This window comes from Salvelinus namaycush, chromosome 21, assembly GCF_016432855.1.
Source record: "Salvelinus namaycush isolate Seneca chromosome 21, SaNama_1.0, whole genome shotgun sequence".
NCBI classification, from domain to species: Eukaryota; Metazoa; Chordata; class Actinopteri; order Salmoniformes; family Salmonidae; genus Salvelinus; species Salvelinus namaycush.
In genome coordinates this window covers 51,028,969-51,048,563 of record NC_052327.1, presented here as the reverse complement: position 1 = coordinate 51,048,563, position 19,595 = coordinate 51,028,969, and the positions used below count along the sequence as shown (strand labels likewise).

The 19,595-nt window shown below is 40.7% G+C and overlaps 1 protein-coding gene across 1 annotated transcript in view; it reads left to right on the top strand.

Annotated features, from left to right (window-relative positions):
• Positions 1 to 19,595, top strand: part of LOC120065961 (PDZ domain-containing RING finger protein 4-like) — a 45,558-nt gene that overhangs the window by 14,458 nt on the left and 11,505 nt on the right. Inside the window, exon 3 of the mRNA XM_039017002.1 lies at positions 12,925 to 13,023. Coding sequence (XP_038872930.1) covers positions 12,925 to 13,023 — 99 coding nt within the window. The remainder of the gene's footprint in view (positions 1 to 12,924; positions 13,024 to 19,595) is intronic.

The following is a 19,595-nucleotide window of genomic DNA, read 5'->3' as shown; positions in this document are numbered from 1 at the left end:
CACTAATTGCACTCCAACATACAAAAAAGAGAGAGAGAAAGGGGACAGCCAGATCTCTCTGCTCTTCATTTCTTTTGACAGACACGACCAGACAACACCTCAGATCTTTAAATCGACTGTCTCTGAAACTAGGAATGTATCCCAAATGGCACCCTCAAACGTAGATACATTTATAGGGAATAGAGAGCTATGACACCCTCAAACATAGAGAAATATTTGGGAATAGAGAGCTATGACACCCTCAAACATAGAGAAATATTTGGGAATAGAGAGCTATGACACCCTCAAACATAGAGAAATATTTGGGAATAGAGAGCTATGACACCCTCAAACATAGAGAAATATATAGGGAATAGAGAGATATGACACCCTCAAACATAGAGAAATATTTGGGAATAGAGAGCTATGACACCCTCAAACATAGAGAAATATTTGGGAATAGAGAGCTATGACACCCTCAAACATAGAGAAATATTGGGAATAGAGAGCTATGACACCCTCAAACATAGAGAAATATTTGGGAATAGAGAGCTATGACACCCTCAAACATAGAGAAATATTTGGGAATAGAGAGCTATGACACCCTCAAACATAGAGAAATATTTGGGAATAGAGAGCTATGACACCCTCAAACATAGAGAAATATTTGGGAATAGAGAGCTATGACACCCTCAAACATAGAGAAATATATAGGGAATAGAGAGATATGACACCCTCAAACATAGAGAAATATTTGGGAATAGAGAGCTATGACACCCTCAAACATAGAGAAATATATAGGGAATAGAGAGATATGCCACCCTCAAACATAGAGGACGATATAGGGAATAGAGAGATATGACACCCTCAAACATAGAGGACTATATAGGGAATAGGGAGATATGACACCCTCAAACATAGAGGACTATATAGGGAATAGAGAGATATGACACCCTCAAACATAGAGGACTATATAGGGAATAGAGAGATATGACACCCTCAAACATAGAGAACTATATAGGGAATAGAGAGATATGACACCCTCAAACATAGAGGACTATATAGAGAATAGAGAACTATGACACCCTCAAACATAGAGGACTATATAGGGAATAGAGAACTATGACACCCTCAAACATAGAGGACTATATAGGGAATAGAGAACTATGACACCCTCAAACATAGAGAACTATATAGGGAATAGAGAACTATGACACCCTCAAACATAGAGGACTATATAGGGAATAGAGAACTATGACACCCTCAAACATAGAGGACTATATAGGGAATAGAGAGATATGACAACTTCCCCCTCACTGATATGAAAGGGGATATGAAAGAAAATGGGATGAAAGAATTTACGGTTGAATAGATATCAAATAAGGCAAATAAAAACATCATCCAACCAGATATATTATAACTACTACTAATGGGGTATCGTTTGTCATCATCCAACCAGGGATCTTATAACTACTACTAATGGGGTATCGTTTGTCATCATCCAACAGAGATATTATAACTACTAATGGGGTATCGTTTGTCATCATCCAACCAGAGATATTTAACTACTACTAATGGGGTATCGTTGTCATCATCAACCAGAGATATTATAACTACTACTAATGGGGTATCGTTGTCATCATCCAACCAGAGATATTATAACTACTACTAATGGGGTATGTTTGTCATCATCCAACAGAGATATTAAACTACTACTAATGGGGTATCGTTTGTCATCATCCAACCAGAGATATTATAACTACTACTAATGGGGTATCGTTTTCATCATCCAACAGAGATATTATAACTACTACTAATGGGGATCGTTTGTCATCATCCAACCAGAGATATTATAACTACTACTAATGGGGTATGTTTGTCATCATCCAACCAGAGATATTAAACTACTACTAATGGGGTATCGTTTGTCATTATCAACCAGATATTTATAACTATACTAATGGGGTATCGTTTGTCATCATCCAACCAGAGATCTTATAACTACTACTAATGGGGTATCGTTTGTCATCATCCAACCAGAGATATTATAACTACTACTAATGGGGTATCGTTGTCATCATCCAACCAGAGATATTAAACTACTACTAATGGGGTATCGTTTGTCATCATCCAACCAGAGATATTATAACTACTACTAATGGGGTATCGTTTGTCATCATCCAACCAGAGATATTATAACTACTACTAATGGGGTATCGTTTGTCATCATCCAAACAGAGATTTATAACTACTACTAATGGGGTATCGTTTGTCATCATCCAACCAGAGATATTATAACTACTACTATGGGGTATCGTTTGTCATCATCCAACCAGAGATATTATAACTACTACTAATGGGGTATCGTTTGTCATCATCCAACCAGAGATATTATAAATACTACTAAAGGGTATCGTTTGTCATCATCCAACCAGAGATATTATAACTACTACTAATGGGGTATCGTTTGTCATCATCCAACCAGAGATATTTAACTACTACTAATGGGGTATCGTTTGTCATTATCCAACAGAATATTATAACTACTACTAATGGGGTATCGTTTGTCATCATCCAACCAGAGATCTTATAACTACTACTAATGGGGTATCGTTTGTCATCATCCAACCAGAGATATTATAACTACTACTAATGGGTATCGTTTGTCATCATCCAACACAGAGATATTATAACTACTACTAATGGGGTATCGTTGTCATCATCCACCAGAGATATAAACTACTACTAATGGGGTATCGTTTGTCATCATCCAACCAGAGATCTTATAACTACTACTATGGGGTATCGTTTGTCATCATCCAACCAGGATCTTATAACTACTAATAATGGGGTACGTTTGTCATCATCCAACCAGAGACTTATAACTACTACTAATGGGGTATCGTTTGTCATCACCAACCAAGGATCTTATAACTACTACTAATGGGGTATCGTTTGTCCTCATCCAAACAATATATTATAACTACTACCAATGGGGTATCGTTTGTCATCATCCAACAGAGATTATTATAACTACTACTAATGGGGTATCGTTTGTCATCATCCAACCAGAATATTATAACTAACTACTAATGGGGTATCGTTTGTCGTCATCCAACCAGAGTATTATAACTACTACTAATGGGGTATCGTTTGTCATCATCCAACAGGATCTTATAACTACTACTAATGGGGTATCGTTTGTCATCATCCAACCAGAGATCTAAACTACTACTAATGGGGTATCGTTTGTCATCATCCAACCAGAGATATATAAACTACTACTAATGGGGTATCGTTTTGTCATCCAACCAGAGATATTATAACTACTACTAATGGGGTATCGTTTGCCGTCATCCAACCAGAGATATTATAACTACTACTAATGGGGTATCGTTTGTCATCATCCAACCAGAGGTATTATAATACTACATAATGGGGTATCGTTTGTCGTCATCCAACCAGATATATTATAACTACTACTAATGGGTATCGTTTGTCATCATCCAACCAGAGATATTATAACTACTACTAATGGGGTACGTTTGTCATATCCAACCAGATATATTATAACTACTACTAATGGGGTATCGTTTTTCGTCATCCAACCAGAGATATTATAACTACTACTAATGGGTATCGTTTGTCATCATCCAACCAGAGATATTATAACTACTACTAATGGGGTATCGTTTGTCATCATCCAACCAGAGATATTAAAACTACTACTAATGGGGTATCGTTTGTCATCATCCAACCAGAGTATTATAACTACTACTAATGGGGTATCGTTTGTCATCATTCAACCAGAGATCTTATAACTACTACTAATGGGGTATCGGTGTCATCATCCAACCAGGTCTATAACTACATAATGGGTATGTTTGCATCATCCAACAGAGATCTTATAACTACTACTAATGGGGTATCGTTTGTCATCATCCAACCAGGGTTCTTATAACTACTACTAATGGGGTATCGTTTGTCATCATCCAACCAGAATTATAACTATATATGGGGTCATGTTTAGTCATCCAACCAGAGATATTATAACTACTACTAATGGGGTATGTTTGTGTCATCCAACAGAGATATTATAACTACTACTAATGGGGTATCGTTTGTCATCATCCAACCAGAGATATTATAAACTACTACTAATGGGGTATCGTTTGTCTTGTCACAACCAGATTATTATAACTATACTAATGGGGTATCGTTTGTCATCATCCAACCAGAGATATTATAACTACTACTAATGGGGTATCGTTTGTCGTCATCCAACCAGAGATATTATAACTACTACTAATGGGGTATCGTTTGTCATCATCCAACCAGAGATATTATAACTACTACTAATGGGGTATCGTTTGTCGTCATCCAACAAGAGATATTATAACTACTACTAATGGGGTATGTTGTCGTCATCCAACCAGAGTATTATAACTACTACTAATGGGGTATCGTTTGTCATCATCCAACCAGAGATATTATAACTACTACTAATGGGGTATCGTTTGTCATCATCCAACCAGAGATCTTATAACTACTACTAATGGGGTATCGTTTGTCATCATCCAACCAGGGATCTTATAACTACTACTAATGGGGTATCGTTTGTCATCATCCAACCAGAGATCTTATAACTACTACTAATGGGGTATCGTTTGTCATCATCCAACCAGAGATCTTATAACTACTACTAATGGGGTATCGTTTGTCATCATCCAACCAGGGATCTTATAACTACTACTAATGGGGTATCGTTTGTCATCATCCAAACATATATATTATAACTACTACTAATGGGGTATCGTTTGTCATCATCCAACCAGGGATCTTATAACTACTACTAATGGGGTATCGTTTGTCATCATCCAACCAGAGATATTATAACTACTACTAATGGGGTATCGTTTGTCGTCATCCAACCAGAGATATTATAACTACTACTAATGGGGTATCGTTTGTCATCATCCAACACCAGGATCTTATAACTACTACTAATGGGGTATCGTTTGTCATCATCCAACCAGAGATTTATAACTACTACTAATGGGGTATCGTTTGTCATATCCAACCAGAGATATTATAACTACTACTAATGGGGTATCGTTTGTCGTCATCCAACCAGAGATATTATAACTACTACTAATGGGGTATCGGGCGTCATCCAACCAGAGATATTATAACTACTACTAATGGGGTATCGTTTGTATCATCCAACCAGAGATATTATACTACTACTAATGGGGTATCGTTTGTCGTCATCCAACCAGATATATTATAACTACTACTAATGGGGTATCGTTTGTCATCATCCAACAGAGATATTATAACTACTACTAATGGGGGTATCGTTGTCATCATCCAACCAGATATATTATAAACTACTACTAATGGGGTATCGTTTGTTCGTCATCCAACCAGATATTATAACTACTACTAATGGGGATCGTTTGTCATCATCCAACCAGAGATATTATAACTACTACTAATGGGGTATCGTTGTCATCATCCAACCAGAGATATTATAACTACTACTAATGGGGTATCGTTGTCATCATCCAACCGAGAGATTATAATACTACTAATGGGGTATCGTTGGTCATTTCAACCAGGATTTATAACTACACTAATGGGGTATCGTTTGTCATCATCCAACCAGGGATATTTAAACTACTATAATGGGGTATCGTTTGTCATCATCCAACCAGAGATCTTATAACTACTACTAATGGGGTATCGTTTGTCATCATCCAACCAAGGTATCTTATAACTACTACTAATGGGGTATCGTTTGTCATCATCCAACCAGAGATATTAATATACTACTAATTGGTGGTATTGTTTGTCGTCATCCAACCAGAGATATTATAACTACTACTAATGGGGTATCGTTTGTCGTCATCCAACCAGAGATATTTTAACTACTACTAATGGGGTATCGTTTGTCATCATCCAACCAGAGATATTATACTACTACTAATGGGGTATCGTTTGTCTCATCCAAACAGATATATTTAACTACTACTAATGGGGTATCGTTGTCATCATCCAACCGAGAATATTATAACTACTACTAATGGGGTATCGGTTTGTCGTCATCCAAACCAGGAGATATTAAACTACTACTAATGGGGTATCGTTTGTCATCACCAACCAGAGATATTTAAACTACTACTAATGGGGTATCGTTTGTACGTCATCCACACAAGGATATATACTACTACAATGGGGTACGTTTGTCAGTCATCCAACCCGAGATATTTATAACTACTACTAATGGGTGTATCGTTTGTCATATCCAACCAGAGAATCTTATAACTACTACTAATGGGGTATCGTTTGTCATCTCCAACCAGAGATATTATATACTACTATAATGGGGTATCGTTTGATCATCCAACCAGAGATTTATATAACTACTAATATGTGGGTATCGTTTGTCATCATCCAACCAGAGATATTATAACTTACTACTAATGGTGGGTATCGTTGTTTTCATCATCCAACCAGAGAATTTATAACTACTACTATTGCAGCAGGTCACTGGTCCTGGGGTCTCTTTGATGGTCTGTCACTGTGGAGAGAGGAGGGGGCTGGGATGGGAGAGAGGAGGAGGAGGAGGGGGCTGGGATGGGAGAGAGGAGGAGGGGGGGGGCTGGGATGGGAGAGAGGAGAAGGAGGAGGGGGCTGTGATGGGAGAGAGGAGGAGGAGGGGGCTGTGATGGGAGAGAGGAGGGGGTTGGGATGGGAGAGAGGAGGAAGAGGGGGATGGGATGGGAGAGTGGAGGGGGCTGGGATTGGAGAGAGGAGGGGGCTGGGATAGGATGGGAGAGAGGAGGAGGCTGGGATGGGAGAGAGGAGGAGGAGGAGGGGGCTGGGATGGGAGAGAGGAGGCTGGGATGGGAGAGAGGAGGAGGAGGGGGCTGGGATGGGATGGGATGGGAGAGAGGAGGAGGAGGGGGCTGGGATGGGATGGGAGAGAGGAGGAGGAGGGGGCTGGGATGGGAGAGAGGAGGGAGCTGTATGTGACCCCTCATTGAGGCACTCTCTCCCTGAGGCTTCCTCCTCCTCCCCTCTCCCATCCCAGCACCCTCCTCTCTCCCATCCCAGCCTCCTCCTCCTCCTCTTTCCCATCCCAGCTCCCTCCTCTCTCCCATTCCAGCCCCCTCCTCCCCCTCCTCTCTCCCATCCCATCCCATCCCAGCCCCCTCCTCCTCCTCCTCTCTCCCATCCCACCCCCCTCCTCCTCCTCTCTCCCATCCCCCTCCTCTCTCCCATCCCAGCCCCCTCTCTCCCATCCCATCCCTCTCCTCCTCACCCTCCTCTCTCCCATCCCAGCCCCCCCTCCTCTCTCCCATCTCATCCCTCTAATCCTCCCCCTCCTCTCTCTCATCCCATCCCAGCCCCCTCCTCCTCCTCTCTCCCATCCCAGCCCCCTCCTCCCCCTCCTCCTCCTCCTCTCTCCCATCCCAGCCCCCTCCTCCCCCTCCTCTCTCCCATCCCTGCTGGAGTGAAGAGGCACTACTATTTGCTCCCCTTCTCTCCCCTCTTCCAGCCTTTGGTCTGTGATCCCCCTCTTTCCCCCTCCTTCCAAAGTGGGTGATATGTCTGACAGGTGGAACCAGCCAACCCACAGATGTCACAGAGGGAATGAATCTCTCTATTTCCTTTATTTCTTCTCCCCTCCCACCTGCTATCCTCCACCCTGCAGACCTCTCTTATCCACACACACACACATATATACACATACACGTATACACACAAACACATTTACACATACACACAAACACACATATACACATACACGTATACACACAAACATATACACACACACACACACACACACATACACATACACACAAACACATACACATACACACATACACATACACACACACACATATACACACACATACACACAAACACATATATACACATACACACACAAACACATACACATATACACACAAACAAATACACATACACACAAAGACATACATATACACATATATACACACAAACACATACACACACACACACACACACACATATACACACACACAGGAGGGGTCTGTGGTTGTAACTGCTCTAATAAAGGCCTTGTGGAGAGGTCATTTCACACTTGATTCCCCTCAACACCCCTGACGTGTTTTAACATTGGTTCCCCTTAACACCCCTGACATGTTTTAACATTGGTTCCCCTTAACACCCCTGACATGTTTTAACATTGGTTCCCCTTAACACCCCTGACGTGTTTTAACATTGGTTCCCCTCAACACCCCTGACATGTTTTAACATTGGTTCCCCTTAACACCCCTGACGTGTTTTAACATTGGTTTCCCTTAACACCCCTGACGTGTTTTAACATTGGTTCCCCTTAACACCCCTGACGTGTTTTAACATTGGTTCCCCTCAACACCCCTGACGTGTTTTAACATTGGTTCCCCTCAACACCCCTGACGTGTTTTAACATTGGTTCCCCTTAACACCCCTGACGTGTTTTAACATTGGTTCCCCTCAACACCCCTGACATGTTTTAACATTGGTTCCCCTTAACACCCCTGACGTGTTTTAACATTGGTTCCCCTCAACACCCCTGACGTGTTTTAACATTGGTTCCCCTTAACACCCCTGACGTGTTTTAACATTGGTTCCCCTCAACACCCCTGACGTGTTTTAACATTGGTTCCCCTCAACACCCCTGACGTGTTTTAACATTGGTTCCCCTTAACACCCCTGACGTGTTTTAACATTGGTTCCCCTCAACACCCCTGACGTGTTTTAACATTGGTTCCCCTCAACACCGCTGACGTGTTTTAACATTGGTTCCCCTCAACACCCCTGATGTGTTTTAACATTGGTTCCCCTTAACACCCCTGACGTGTTTTAACATTGGTTCCCCTCAACACCCCTGATGTGTTTTAACATTGGTTCCCCTTAACACCCCTGACGTGTTTTAACATTGGTTCCCCTCAACACCCCTGACGTGTTTTAACATTGGTTCCCCTCAACACCCCTGACGTGTTTTAACATTGGTTCCCCTTAACACCCCTGACGTGTTTTAACATTGGTTCCCCTCAACACCCCTGACGTGTTTTAACATTGGTTCCCCTCAACACCCCTGACGTGTTTTAACATTGGTTCCCCTTAACACCCCTGACGTGTTTTAACATTGGTTCCCCTCAACACCCCTGACGTGTTTTAACATTGGTTCCCCTCAACACCCCTGACGTGTTTTAACATTGGTTCCCCTTAACACCCCTGATGTGTTTTAACATTGGTTCCCCTCAACACCCCTGACGTGTTTTAACATTGGTTCCCCTCAACACCCCTGACGTGTTTTAACATTGGTTCCCCTTAACACCCCTGACGTGTTTTAACATTGGTTCCCCTCAACACCCCTGACGTGTTTTAACATTGGTTCCCCTCAACACCCCTGACGTGTTTTAACATTGGTTCCCCTCAACACCCCTGATGTGTTTTAACATTGGTTCCCCTTAACACCCCTGACGTGTTTTAACATTGGTTCCCCTCAACACCCCTGATGTGTTTTAACATTGGTTCCCCTTAACACCCCTGACGTGTTTTAACATTGGTTCCCCTCAACACCCCTGACGTGTTTTAACATTGGTCCCCCTCAACACCCAGGACGTGTTTTAACATTGGCTCCCCTCAACACCCCAGACGTGTTTTAACATTGGTTCCCCTCAACACCCCTGATGTGTTTGGTAACAACAAGGCTAGCTGGGTTATTTGGTATGTTCCTACAGTACTGCTCCATGTTGTCTGTACTGTAGCCTTCCGTATTGCATGTGTGTAATGCATTTTTAAAAGGGATGGTCGAGATGTCATATCCTTCTATTATCAATAATCTACAGAGAGTTTAAATGTACGTTACAGTAGTGCCAGCTGCAGAACATGATAGTAATCAAAAACACAAGCCAATTGTGTCTTGTTTCATATGCATGCAGACAGACAGACAGACATGAGGGTGCTAAACTTTACTGAAACAGACTTATGGGAAAGTGGAGGGTAGGGTTAATCTCCATTTGAATTGAAGGCAGTCATTTTAGGAAGTAAACTAAAAATGTATACAACATTTTTTTTTAAAGCATTTATTTTCAATTACTTCTCAATAAACTGAAAACTAGAAGCTATTTATTTTTTAAAGTTTTTAAATGTCAGAATTTTAAATAAATATCACTTCCTGAATAGTCTGTCCCCCTCCATGAGACGTCCGAAGAGAAGACTTCTTCAGTGCAGGCGTCGCAACTCTGAGTATTTTCACCAATATTAGCATAATTACATGAGTTTATTTACCAACTAATAATCTTATATTAGGCTGTATGTAACTGCTCAGTGAAAACACTCGATAGCTTCTGGTAGTTATTAAAGTAGCCACTGATCAGAGAACGTCTTTCATCATGAGACAAACTCTACCAGTTAAGATGAGCTCTATACCAGCCAAAGTCAATATGTTTTTTGATAACAAGTAGAGTATGATGTGTGGCTACAGCTTCAATAACTGACTTTTTTATTCATTGATGGACTTGGCACAACTACAATAACATTTTAATGTGGTCACTGTGGTATCACGATATGCTAATGTAGAGCTTTTCATTAGGTCTCATGGCACTTTATATTGCTACTGCATCTCTCAATGTAAATCTCAATCTGCTTTTGAAATCAAGGTCATCCTTTCAAAAGCAATGTTAATGTAATCTGAAAGTAGCCTAATGTCTCCAGGATATCTGATTTCTCATACTCAAATGTGTGTCCTCTGCATTCACTCAAGTCATTTCCACAGTGTCTACTGTGACACCATACTAGTTAGTGATATAGTCTGGTTAGTGATATAGTCTGGTTATAGTCTGGCTGGTGTTATAGTCTAGTTAGTGATATAGACTGGTTAGTGATATATTCTGGTTAGTGATATAGTCTAGTTGGTGTTATAGTCTGGTTAGTGTTATAGTCTGGTTATAGTCTGGTTGGTGTTATAGTCTGGTTAGTGTTATAGTCTGGTTAGTGTTATAGTATGGTTAGTGTTATAGTCTGGTTATAGTCTGGTTAGTGATATAGTCTGGTTAGTGATATATTCTGGTTAGTGATATAGTATGGTTAGTGTTATAGTCTGGTTATAGTCTGGTTAGTGATATAGTCTGGTTAGTGATATAGTCTAGTTGGTGTTATAGTCTGGTTAGTGTTATAGTCTGGTTATAGTCTGGTTGGTGTTATAGTCTGGTTAGTGTTATAGTCTGGTTAGTGTTATAGTATGGTTAGTGTTATAGTCTGGTTATAGTCTGGTTAGTGATATAGTCTGGTTAGTGATATATTCTGGTTAGTGATATAGTATGGTTAGTGATATAGTCTGGTTATAGTCTGGTTAGTGATATAGTCTGGTTAGTGTTATAGTCTGGTTGGTGTTATAGTCTAGTTAGTGTTATAGTCTGGTTAGTGTTATAGTCTGGTTAGTGTTATAGTCTGGTTAGTGTTATAGTCTGGTTAGTGTTATAGTATGGTTAGTGTTATAGTCTGGTTATAGTCTGGTTAGTGATATAGTCTGGTTAGTGATATATTCTGGTTAGTGATATAGTCTGGTTAGTGTTATAGTCTGGTTATAGTCTGGTTAGTGATATAGTCTGGTTAGTGATATAGTCTGGTTATAGTCTGGTTAGTGATATAGTCTGGTTAGTGATATAGTATGGTTAGTGATATATTCTGGTTAGTGATATATTCTGGTTAGTGTTATAGTCTGGTTAGTGTTATAGTCTGGTTAGTGTTATAGTCTGGTTAGTGATATATTCTGGTTAGTGATATAGTCTGGTTAGTGATATATTCTGGTTAGTGTTATAGTCTGGTTAGTGTTATAGTCTGGTTATAGTCTGGTTAGTGTTATAGTCTGGTTAGTGATATATTCTGGTTAGTGTTATAGTCTGGTTAGTGTTATAGTCTGGTTAGTGTTATAGTCTGGGTAGTGTTATAGTCTGGTTAGTGTTATAGTCTGGTTAGTGTTATAGTCTGGTTAGTGATATAGTCTGGTTAGTGTTATAGTCTGGTTAGTGATATAGTCTGGTTGGTGTTATAGTCTGGTTAGTGTTATAGTCTGGTTAGTGTTATAGTCTCTTTAGTGATATAGTCTGGTTATAGTTTGGTTAGTCTTATAGTCTGGTTATAGTCTGGTTAGTGTTATAGTCTGGGTAGTGTTATAGTCTGGGTAGTGTTATAGTCTGGTTAGTGTTATAGTCTGGTTAGTGTTATAGTCTGGTTAGTGTTATAGTCTGGGTAGTGTTATAGTCTGGGTAGTGTTGTCGTCTGGGTAGTGTTGTCGTCTGGGTAGTGTTGTCGTCTGGTTAGTGTCATAGTCTGGTTAGTGTCATAGTCTGGTTAGTGTTATAGTCTGGGTAGTGTTATAGTCTGGGTAGTGTTATAGTCTAGTTAGTGTTATAGTCTGGTTAGTATTATAGTCTAGTTAGTGTTATAGTCTGGTTAGTATTATAGTCTAGTTAGTGTTATAGTCTGGTTAGTATTATAGTCTAGTTAGTGTTATAGTCTGGTTAGTGTTATAGTATGGTTAGTGTTATAGTCTGGTTAGTGTTATAGTCTGGTTAGTGATATATTCTGGTTAGTGTTATAGTCTGGTTAGTATTATAGTCTAGTTAGTGTTATAGTCTGGTTAGTGTTATAGTCTAGTTAGTGTTATAGTCTGGTTAGTGTTATAGTATGGTTAGTGTTATAGTCTGGTTAGTGTTGTCGTCTGGGTAGTGTTATAGTCTGGTTAGTGTTATAGGCTGATTAGTGAGTGTCACTGTGCTCTCTGCCCTGTCTCTCTGTCTGTAGTAGGTAGAGAGCTGTGTCGACAGCCAGGAAGACGTATTAGTGTTGTTGTCCTTGTGTGGTTGGTCTGTTTGTTGACCTCTGTTCTCTGTGTCTCTTTAGGAGGTGGAGCTGTGTCGACTCAACAGCCAGGAGAAGCTGGGCCTGACGTTGTGCTACAGGACAGATGAGGAGGAGGACATGACAATCTACGTCAGCGAGGTGAGACTAGGGCAGAACTGAGACTAGGGCAGAACTGAGACTAGGGCAGAACTGAGACTAGGGCAGAACTGAGACTAGGGCAGAACTGAGACTAGGGCAGAACTGACACTAGGGCAGAACTGAGACTAGGGCAGAACTGAGACTAGGGCAGAACTGACACTAGGGCAGAACTGACACTAGGGCAGAACTGAGACTAGGGCAGAACTGAGACTAGGGCAGAACTGAGACTAGGGCAGAACTGAGACTAGGGCAGAACTGAGACTAGGGCAGAACTGAGACTAGGGCAGAACTGACACTAGGGCAGAACTGAGACTAGGGCAGAACTGAGACTAGGGCAGAACTGAGACTAGGGCAGAACTTGGACTTAGCATGGTGGTGCTGGTGCTGGTCATTCTTCGTCTTCTTCTTCTGGAAGATTAGCTGACGTTATGGCATCAAGTAATGGGGGACCCTTCTACAACACTACAGTCACTGTGTGGCTCAAAGTAAACATAGTGATATACCTAGGAAAAACTTTCATGAGTTGTGACATCTCATAGCTTACTTTAATATTCATGCATGGAATACAACTATATTTTGGTGCAATCACCTCAAGATAGAACCAATTTATTTGAGAAATAATGAAAATATTGAATATTTGGAGAATTGATAAATGCATATGATTACACTAACTAAAAAGACAGCAATCGCTCTGTGGCACTTAATCAATTCTCATAGCAATAATGTAGATGAAAAATATTCATCTTTCTTTGAGTGTACTTGTTTGTTCTTCAAATAGAACTGACATGTTTTGTGAGCTGAGGCTACACTTTTTGTGCCCATAGTCAAGGCTTTTCTCTCTCTTAACCCACTTGTTGGCAGAACGTACAAAGCACTATCCTCCTCTCCTCCATTCCGCCCAACTCTCTCTCCCTCCGTCTCTCTCTCTCTCTTTCTTTCTCTCTCCGTCTCTCTCTCTCTCTCTCTCTTTCTTTCTCTCTCCGTCTCTCTCTCTCTCTCTTTCTTTCTCTCTCCGTCTCTCGCTCTCTCTCTTTCTCTCTCCGTCTCTCTCTCTCTCTCTCTCTCTCACTCTTTCTTTCTCTCTCCGTCTCTCTCTCTCTCTCTCTTTCTCTCTCCATCTCTCTCTCTCTCTCGCTCTTTCTTTCTCTCTCCGTCTCTCTCTCTCTCTTTCTCTCTCCGTCTCTCTCTCTCTCTCGCTCTTTTTCTTTCTCTTTCTCTGTCTCTCTCTCTCGCTGCCATTCGTTTTAAGTTAACTCAGACCCGCAAGGTATTTGCTCCGGAACATAAGCTGAATACAGATCGCAGTAGTCTGTGTTGTTACTGGCTGCTTTCCTCTCGTGTGTTCAGTCTATAAAAAGCCAAGCCAAGGAGAACGTGCTTCATTTAGATGAGTCCCTACTGAATGTCACTACTTATTGAAGCTGGCTTTGAGACAGTGGATGGTGTGCTCTTTGTGACGTCACCATTGTGATCATCACACCCTGATCTCACATTAATATAAACTCAGCAAAAAAAGAAACATCCCTTTTTCAGGACCCTGTCTTTCAACGATCATTCGTAAAAATCCAAATAACTTCACAGATATTCATTGTAAAGGGTTTAAACACTGTTTCCCATGCTTGTTCAATGAACCATAAACAATTAATGAACATGCACCTGTGGAACGGTTGTTAAGACACTAACAACTTACAGACGATAGGCAATTAAGGTCACAGTTATGAAAACTTAGGACACTAAAGAGGCCTTACTACTGACTCTGAAAAACCAAAATAAAGATGCCCAGGGTCCCTGCTCACCTGGATGAACGTGCCTTAGGCATGCTGCAAGAAGGCATGAGGACTGCAGATGTGGCCAAGGCAATAAATTGTCTGGGACCTGTTGGATTGGAGGGTGAGGGCTAGGGCCATTCCCCCCAATAATGTCAGGGAACTTGCAGGTGCCTTGGTGGAAGAGTGGGGTTTTATCTCACAGCAAGACCTGACAAATCGGATGCAGTCCATGAGGAGAAGATGCACTGCAGTACTTAATGCAGCTGGTGGCCACACCAGATATCGACTGTTACTTTTGATTTTGACCCCCCCCCCTTTGTTCAGGGACATATTATTCCATTTCTGTTAGTCACATGTCTGTGGAACTTGTTCAGTTTATGTCTCAGTTGTTGAATCTTGTTATGTCCATGCAAATATTTACACATGTTAAGTTTGCTGAAAATAAACACAGTTGACAGTGAGAGGACATTTCTTTTTTTGCTGAGTTTAGATAAACTATACAATCTCATGCAACTATTTTGCAAGTCACCAGACATACTAAGGACCTCGAATGTCATCCTTTGTATAGTATGACTTAGCTTAGTTAATTATTTGAGAAGCATATATGCAGTGTTTATGAAGACTTTATGAATGCTCTTTAAAGCCTTTATACATGTTTTCTATACTTTATTTATTTATTTTTATTTTATTTCACCTTTATTTAACCAGGTAGGCTAGTTGAGAACAAGTTCTCATTTGCAACTGCGACCTGGCCAAGATAAAGCAAAGCAATTCGACACATACAACAACACAGAGTTACACATGGAATAAACAAACATACAATCAATAATACAGTAGAAAATCTGTAAACAGCATGTGCAAATGAGGTAGGATAAGAGAGGTAAGACAATAAATAGGCCATGGTGGCGAAGTAATTACAATATAGCAATTAAACACTGGAATGGTAGGGTGTGCAGAAGATGAATGTGTAAGTACAGATACTGGGGTGCAAAGGAGCAAGATAGATAAATAAATATAGTATGGGCATGAGGTAGATTGGATGGGCTATTTACAGATGAGCTATGTACAGGTGCAGTGATCTGTGAGCTGCTCTGACAGCTGGTGCTTAAAGCTAGTGAGGGAGGTAAGAGTCTCCAGCTTCAGAGATGTTTGCAGTTCATTCCAGTCATTGGCAGCAGAGAACTGGAAGGAGAGGCGGCCAAAGGAAGAATTGACTTTGAGGGTGACCAGTGAGATATACCTGCTGAGATAAGACGGGGCTTTACCTAGCAGAGACTTGTAGATGACCTGGAGCCAGTGGGTTTGGCGACGAGTATGAAGCGAGAGCCAGCCAACGAGAGCAGTATCTTCTACAGTATCTTAGTCACTTAATAATGTTTACATATATTGCATTACTCATCTCATATGTATATATTGTGTTCTAAACTATTCTATTGCAGTTGAAGTCAGAAGTTTACATACACTTAGGTTGGAGTCATTAAAACTCGTTTTTCAACCACTCCACAAATTTCTTGTTAATCATCTATAGTTTTGGAAGGTCGAATAAGACATCTACTTTGTGCATCACACAAGTAATTTTTCCAACAATTGTTTACAGACAGATTATTTCACTTATAATTCACTGTATCACAATTCCAGTGGGTCAGAAGTTTAAGCTTGGAAAATTCCAGAAAATTATGTCATGGCTTTAGAAGCTTTTGACAGGCTAATTGACCAAATTTGAGTCAATTGGAGGTTGTACTTGTTGAAGTGTTTCAAGGCCTACCTTCAAACTCAATGCCTCTTTGCTTGACATCATGGGAAAATCAAAAGAAATCAGCCAAGACCTCAGAAAAAAATGTTAGACCTCCACAAGTCTGGTTCATCCTTGGGAGCAATTTCTAAACGCCTGAAGGTACCACGTTTATCTGTACAAACAATAGTACGCAAGTATAAACATCATAGGACCATGCAGCTGTCATACCGCTCAGGAAGGAGATGCGTTCTGTCTCCTAGAGATCAACGTACTTTGGTGCGAAAAGTGCAAATCAATCCCAGAACAACAGCAAAGGACCTTGTGAAGATGCTGGAGGAAACAGGTACAAAAGTATCTATATCCACAGTAAAACGAGTCCTATATCGACATAACCTGAAAGGCCTCTCAGCAAGGAAGAAGCCAATGCTCCAAAACCGCCATAAAAAAGCCAAACTACGGTTTGCAACTGCACATCGGGACAAAGATCGCACTTTTTTGAGAAATGTCCTCTGGTCTGATGAAACAAAAATAGAACTGTTTGGCCATAATGACATCGTTATGTTTGGAGGAAAAAGGGGGAGGCTTGCAAGCCGAAGAACACCATCCCAACCATGAAGCACGGGGGTGGCAGCATCATGTTGTGGGGGTGCTTTGCTGCAGGAGGGACTGGTGCACTTCACAAAATAGATGGCTTCATGAGGAATACAAATTATGTGGATATATTGAAGCAACATCTCAAGACATCAGTCAGGAAGTTAAAGCTTAGTCGCGAATGAGTCTTCCAAATGGACAATGACCCCAAGCATACTTCCAAAGTTGTGGCAAATGGCTTAAGGACAACAAAGTCAGGGTATTGGAATGGCCATTACAAAGCCCTGCCCTCAATCCTATAGAACATTTGTGGGCAGAACTGAAAAAGTGTGTGAGAGCAAGGAGGCCTACAAACCTGACTCAGTTACACCAGCTCTGTCAGGAAGAATGGGCCAAAATTCACCCAACTTATTGTGGGAAGCTTGTGGAAGGCTACCCAAAACGTTTGAGCCAAGTTAAACAAATGAAAAGCAATGCTACCAAATACGAATTGAGTGTATGTAAACTTCTGACCCACTGGGAATGTAATGAAAGAAATAAAAGCTGAAATAAATCATTCTCTCTACTATTATTCTGACATTTCACAGTCTTAAAATAAAGTGGTGATCCTAACTGACCTACGACAGGGAATTTTTACTAGGATTAAATGTCAGGAATTGTGGAAACTGAGTTTAAATGTATTTGGCTGAGGTGTATGTAAACTTCCGACTTCAACTGTTTATCTTAGTCCGTTCCGCTCTGACGTCGCTCGTCCATATATGTATATAGTCTTCATTTATTCCTACTTAGATTTGTGTTTATTGGGTATATGTTGTGTAATTGTTAGATATTTCTTGTTAAATATTACTGCACTGTCGGAGCTAGAAGCACAAGCAATATGCTACATACGCAATAACATCTGCTAATCACGTGTATGTGACCAATAAAATTAGATTTTTGTTAATTTAACGCGGGACCTATATTGGTTATCAGGATCTTTATAAAACTAGAATGTCAACTGGAATTGCTTTTCTAATGTAACAGAGTTAAGAAAGTAAATATTTGTAAAATATTTTTCTTTAGCTCAAATGGTTGGTACGTTGTCAAGGAGGGTGGTCACTTGTCTTGCGAGCAGAGGATCACTGGTTGGAGCCCGGTATGGTGACAGGGACAATGAAGGAAGCTTTACTGTTAGCTGCACACTGACGTCCATTTCATTATATCAATCATTGATGGTTCAACACGTTCTAATGAACCTGCAGTTATTTTTACTACACTCTATCCCTCTATATTTGCCTATAGATTTGTTTCTTTATGCAACCATCGCAACCCCCTCAGGCGAAAACAAGCCAGCCTTTCATAAGAGTTTGGCTGGGGTTAGAAGCAACTTTCACGCATCTTTGGTTACTTGCTTCTTGATTTCTTTGTGAAACACACCCCCCTGCAACTAATAAACAACTCATCTGCAACTTGGTTGCAACTTTTCAAGTTTGTGCATCTAGTTGCAAGCAAAACAAAATGTATATATATATAAAAAATATCAATAATTTTTTTTGCAAGCAACAGCCAATCAAAACAAATACTTTTGTCACATGATCCATTCAAAGGTTCGGAATTCCGACCTAGTTATCATGTCAACACAGCTGGCACACTCAGTGCTGTGCAACCCGTGATCAAGGTTGACAGAAGAGACATTAGCACAATGATAAATGTATACACATTATTGGCATCATGGCTAGTCATGGTTTATGTACATGGTTTGGCAGTCAATAAATAAAATTTTCAAAGTGAAGCTTTCCCTGACCAGTTTCAACTGAAATTGTCCACCATGAACTGTTCTAGCTAGTTTAATTTGTTGCTAGATTTGTTATCTTGTTGCTAGCTAGCTAGCTGTGTTGGTGTTTGCAATGTCATTTTGGCTAGCTAGCTAAATTGTACAGGCCACATTTTGTCTATATCTATGCTGTTACAATAACCAAGTGGTTGGATCAACGCAACTAGTGAAACCACGATGTAAAGCAGCAGATGACATGGGTGAGTTTAGAATTCTCTAACAATATCACTGAAGCAGCTTCAATTTGATTGGCTATTGTGTGAAAGTTGTTTCGTGTTACTCCAGCCACTGCTGGTGTTCTGACAGTGGATGAATCTCCAAAGTATTTTCCTCGATTCCTCAGATCCGCTCTCTTCACCCTCCTTCTAAAAATGTCAGTAGGTACGCGAGGAATCGAGGAATATACTTTTGAGATTCACTCTGTGTGTCAGGCAATTGCCAGAGCTGAGAGCAGAGTCCCTCTTCAGCCCGTTGACCTCAGAGTAGCACTTCTAATGAGTGGTCCTTTGTGAGTGACCAGACATACGAGCACGCACACACACACACACCAGACGCACCATGAAAATGGAACACTCAGGCTGGCCCAGCTATCTCAGGAGATCCCGCCTGATTGGACAGAGTGAAACAAATGGCTCCAGAAGGCAGAGTTGAAGGAGTGGCCTGC